This window comes from Piliocolobus tephrosceles, chromosome 10, assembly GCF_002776525.5.
Source record: "Piliocolobus tephrosceles isolate RC106 chromosome 10, ASM277652v3, whole genome shotgun sequence".
NCBI lineage: Eukaryota > Metazoa > Chordata > Mammalia > Primates > Cercopithecidae > Piliocolobus > Piliocolobus tephrosceles.
Genome location: NC_045443.1, coordinates 36,118,103 through 36,121,316, shown reverse-complemented (window position 1 = coordinate 36,121,316; position 3,214 = coordinate 36,118,103). Strand labels below are relative to the sequence as shown.

The window sequence follows — 3,214 nt, the reverse complement described above, 5'->3', positions numbered from 1 at the left end:
GAGATGTATGGAGCAGTCCACAAAAGATACTCTGTGGCAAAGCTAATAAAGGCGGTTTCCACAGAGCTATCTGAAGGCATGTAGAAGCACAATAGTGACAAACAGAAACCACAATGGGTCAATGTTGAGAGAATCCTGGGATTGGGAGGTGCTTTTTAAAGCCCAGAAGGGAAAGAAAATCAGTTTGGAAGGATTTACTACACAGCAGGTCTTGGTGGATATATTCAGTTCTGGGAACACTTGGCAGTACCAGGGTGCAGTTCATTTACCAGTGTACAAATGATTGAACAGAAACGCATTCAGGAGTCTCGAGTAAATCATTTCCATATCTCACCCGAGCTGGTAAACTGGCGATGGACTGTACAACAGCCCAGCTGTCCAGAGACAGTGGACAAACCCGGGAGTCCGTTTAGCATGAATGATCGACTCCGGGGAGGGAGGAGGGAGAGCGTTCAGCTGGGGGCTAGGGAAGGGGGTCAAAGTCCAAGCTGCAGACAGGACAATAAGGCTATGCGTGGGACACAAAGCCGAACCAGAGCAGCAGCTGGCTGGCTCCCGGCGCGCCGCAGAATCAAGCTTCGATTTGAGAAGGGACCTGGCAGCAGCGCGTGCACAGGCTGCTTCCTTCTCCCAGAAGAGCCTGGAAGGGCGCACAGGCTGGTCGCCCTCGGGCGAGGGCAGCCGGCCGCAGGCATCCTTCCCCTTCTCTTCCCTGCCCAGCAGCGCCAGGCAGTGTCCCGCCGAGGGCAGGGCGGGGCGCAGGCTGGGGGAGGGCGAGGTGGGGCCCAGCCGCGCGGCCGCGGCTGACGCAGTGCGGGGCGAGGAGCCCGGAGAGCCCCGGCGGGCGTGGAGTCCCCAGCCCGGCCGCTGGGAGGCCGCGTCCCCACCGGAGGGGGCAGGGCGCACTCACCCGGCAGCCCCGAGGCCGCCGGCGGCCTGTTGGCTTCTCCACCGGCGCGGTCACCGTTCAAGCGCGCTCCGTCCCCGCCCCAGATCCTGGGGGTTGAGCGGGGGAGAAGGGGCGGGCGCCTGCGAGCCGTGAATCACCTCCTCCTCTTGCTGCCTCAGCGCCGCCACCTTTCCATTCAGTCGCCCAACATGGCTGGAGCGCTGCGGAGGTGAGCCGGCCGCCCGCCCGCAGACACCCCAGCCTACTACGCCAGTGTCCCGCGGCCCCGGCGGCGCCTCAGCTCTGCTGTGCGGAGGCCCAACGGCCCTGTCGCCGCCCGCCGCCAGCATGTTGGGCGCCCCGGATGAGAGCTCCGTGCGGGTGGCTGTCAGGTGAGGACGGGCTGCCGGCGGCGGGCGGCGGGCGGCGGGTTGAGGGCGCGGCAAGACCTGGCTGTGGCCCGGGGCACCGGCTGCCGGGGTGGAGCGACCTGAGGGGCGTCCCAGCCGGGGTCTGCGGCTGAGGAAACTGAGGCAGTGGGTCCCCGCCGGCCTGGCACGCGCGGCCGGGTGCTGGCAGGGAGACTGCGCCGCCCTCACGCCGTCTGTGTTTGCAGGTGGCTGGCGGCTGCTCGGCGCCCGGTCCCTGGGGGGCGTCTTGACTTCTCCGGGGGAAAAGCCCTCGTCACTCTCCTCCGTCCCTTCGCCGGATCAGTCGCCTCAGGTCTGGCCGCCTTGGGCTATCGCCTGTCCGGGAGGAGCTGCCTCTGCGCGGGGCTGTGGTGTTCTTTTTTATTAGTTCTAGAATGTCTGTCATACGTGTCCATGCAGCTCCGGCCTTCCCAGGCAGGAGACAAAGCATCTGACTGTGAGCGCCGGCGACGACAGGGCCCGCCGCGCGCCCACTCGGGTTCTGATGTCTGTGCAAATGGGACATCTTTTTCAGCATCACGGGAATCTAGATATGCCCTCGCGTGTGGGTAGAAGAGACAGATCTGGCCTCTTTGGTGTTTGAATGGAAGTGGAATTTAAGGTAAAATCTACCGGGAAGAGGTCTACAGAAAGAAGAAAACTCTTTAGCCAGAGAAGGGTGAAAGGGGTGACTGTGCGAAACATACTGACGTTAGGCAGGGTGGATGCAATGTAATCGTAACGTTACACAGGCCAGGGTGTGAGTGGAAATACTAGGTACATCAACATTATGTTTCTGCCAATGACTGGCACGAGTATTCGATGTAATTTAGGCTGGTTTGATACTTATCAAGAAGGAAAGCTCTGATAGTTGCTCATGGAAAATTGCAACATCATCACACTGTGTGAAAAATTAATGAAGCATTCATTCTAGAGTAAGTGCGTGACTTTCACAGCTCTGAGAGTCTACTGTTAATTCTCTTCCTTTATTTATGCTTTAAGGATTATAAAAATAATCTACACTCCAAGAAATTAGAAATTATTAACAATCTCCCAGTCTTGTAGTCTTTCCAGAAAATTATTTTAAAAATTCTCGCCTCTAAGCATTTCTATAGTTACTATTTTAGTGACACATCTTGGGATGGGCATAGTAATGGCTGTTTTGTATACTTTGTATCTTTAATTAACTTGAATAAAATGAGTTTTTAAGTTTTTTTTTTTTTTTCCAACCAGGGAGGTGACAGTTTTATGACTGGTTAGAATCACCTTTGAAGTTTTAATTAGGCCTTGGTTATTCTAGGGCTACTTATCCAATTGTTAGATTAGTCTGTTTCTCCTATTCACTGCTACTACCTCTCTTTTAGCCCTTTAATACCAGTTAATGACTGCACCGGGGTGGAGAAAGGGGAAGGAAAAAGACAAAAAACCCAATAAGGGGCAATTTTGTTAGGAGAGCTGATCAAGGTGAAGAAGGTGCATACAGTATTAGTGAAAACAATTTGTCTGTTTTTAGAAATTTGAGATTTTTATGTGTGAATTCTCTGGACTATCACAAGGCAGTTTGTTGACCATTCTGTTTAATCCGATGCTTCTTTGCCTGTAGAGACATGGATGACCCTAAACTGATGTTGACTGATAAATAACTTGTATTTTGTTTTGATGTGCATGTTAGTACTTTTTAGGTGAATGACTGTGGGTTTGATTTTTGGAGAAAGGCTTTATAAAAACTTCAACATAACTTAGTAAGCCACACTGCAAAGATTCAGTTTGTTGAATTCAGGATTCCTTCTTCCTTTCCTTTCGCCTCTCCCTTCCCCTCTCCTCTCCCCTATCCCCTCCCCTCTCCCCTCCTCCCTCCCCTCCCCCCTCCCCTCTCCCCACCTCCCTCCCCTCTCCCCACCTCCCTCCCCTCCCC

General features: G+C 54.3%; 1 protein-coding gene across 1 annotated transcript in view; it reads left to right on the top strand.

The window, feature by feature from the left end:
- Positions 1-954: 954 nt before the first annotated feature.
- The window catches only part of KIF21A (kinesin family member 21A), a 164,898-nt gene continuing 162,638 nt past the window's right edge, over positions 955-3,214 (top strand). Inside the window, exon 1 of the mRNA XM_023182833.2 lies at positions 955-1,281. Within this exon, the coding sequence (XP_023038601.1) occupies positions 1,238-1,281 (44 nt within the window). The 5' untranslated portion in view covers positions 955-1,237. The remainder of the gene's footprint in view (positions 1,282-3,214) is intronic.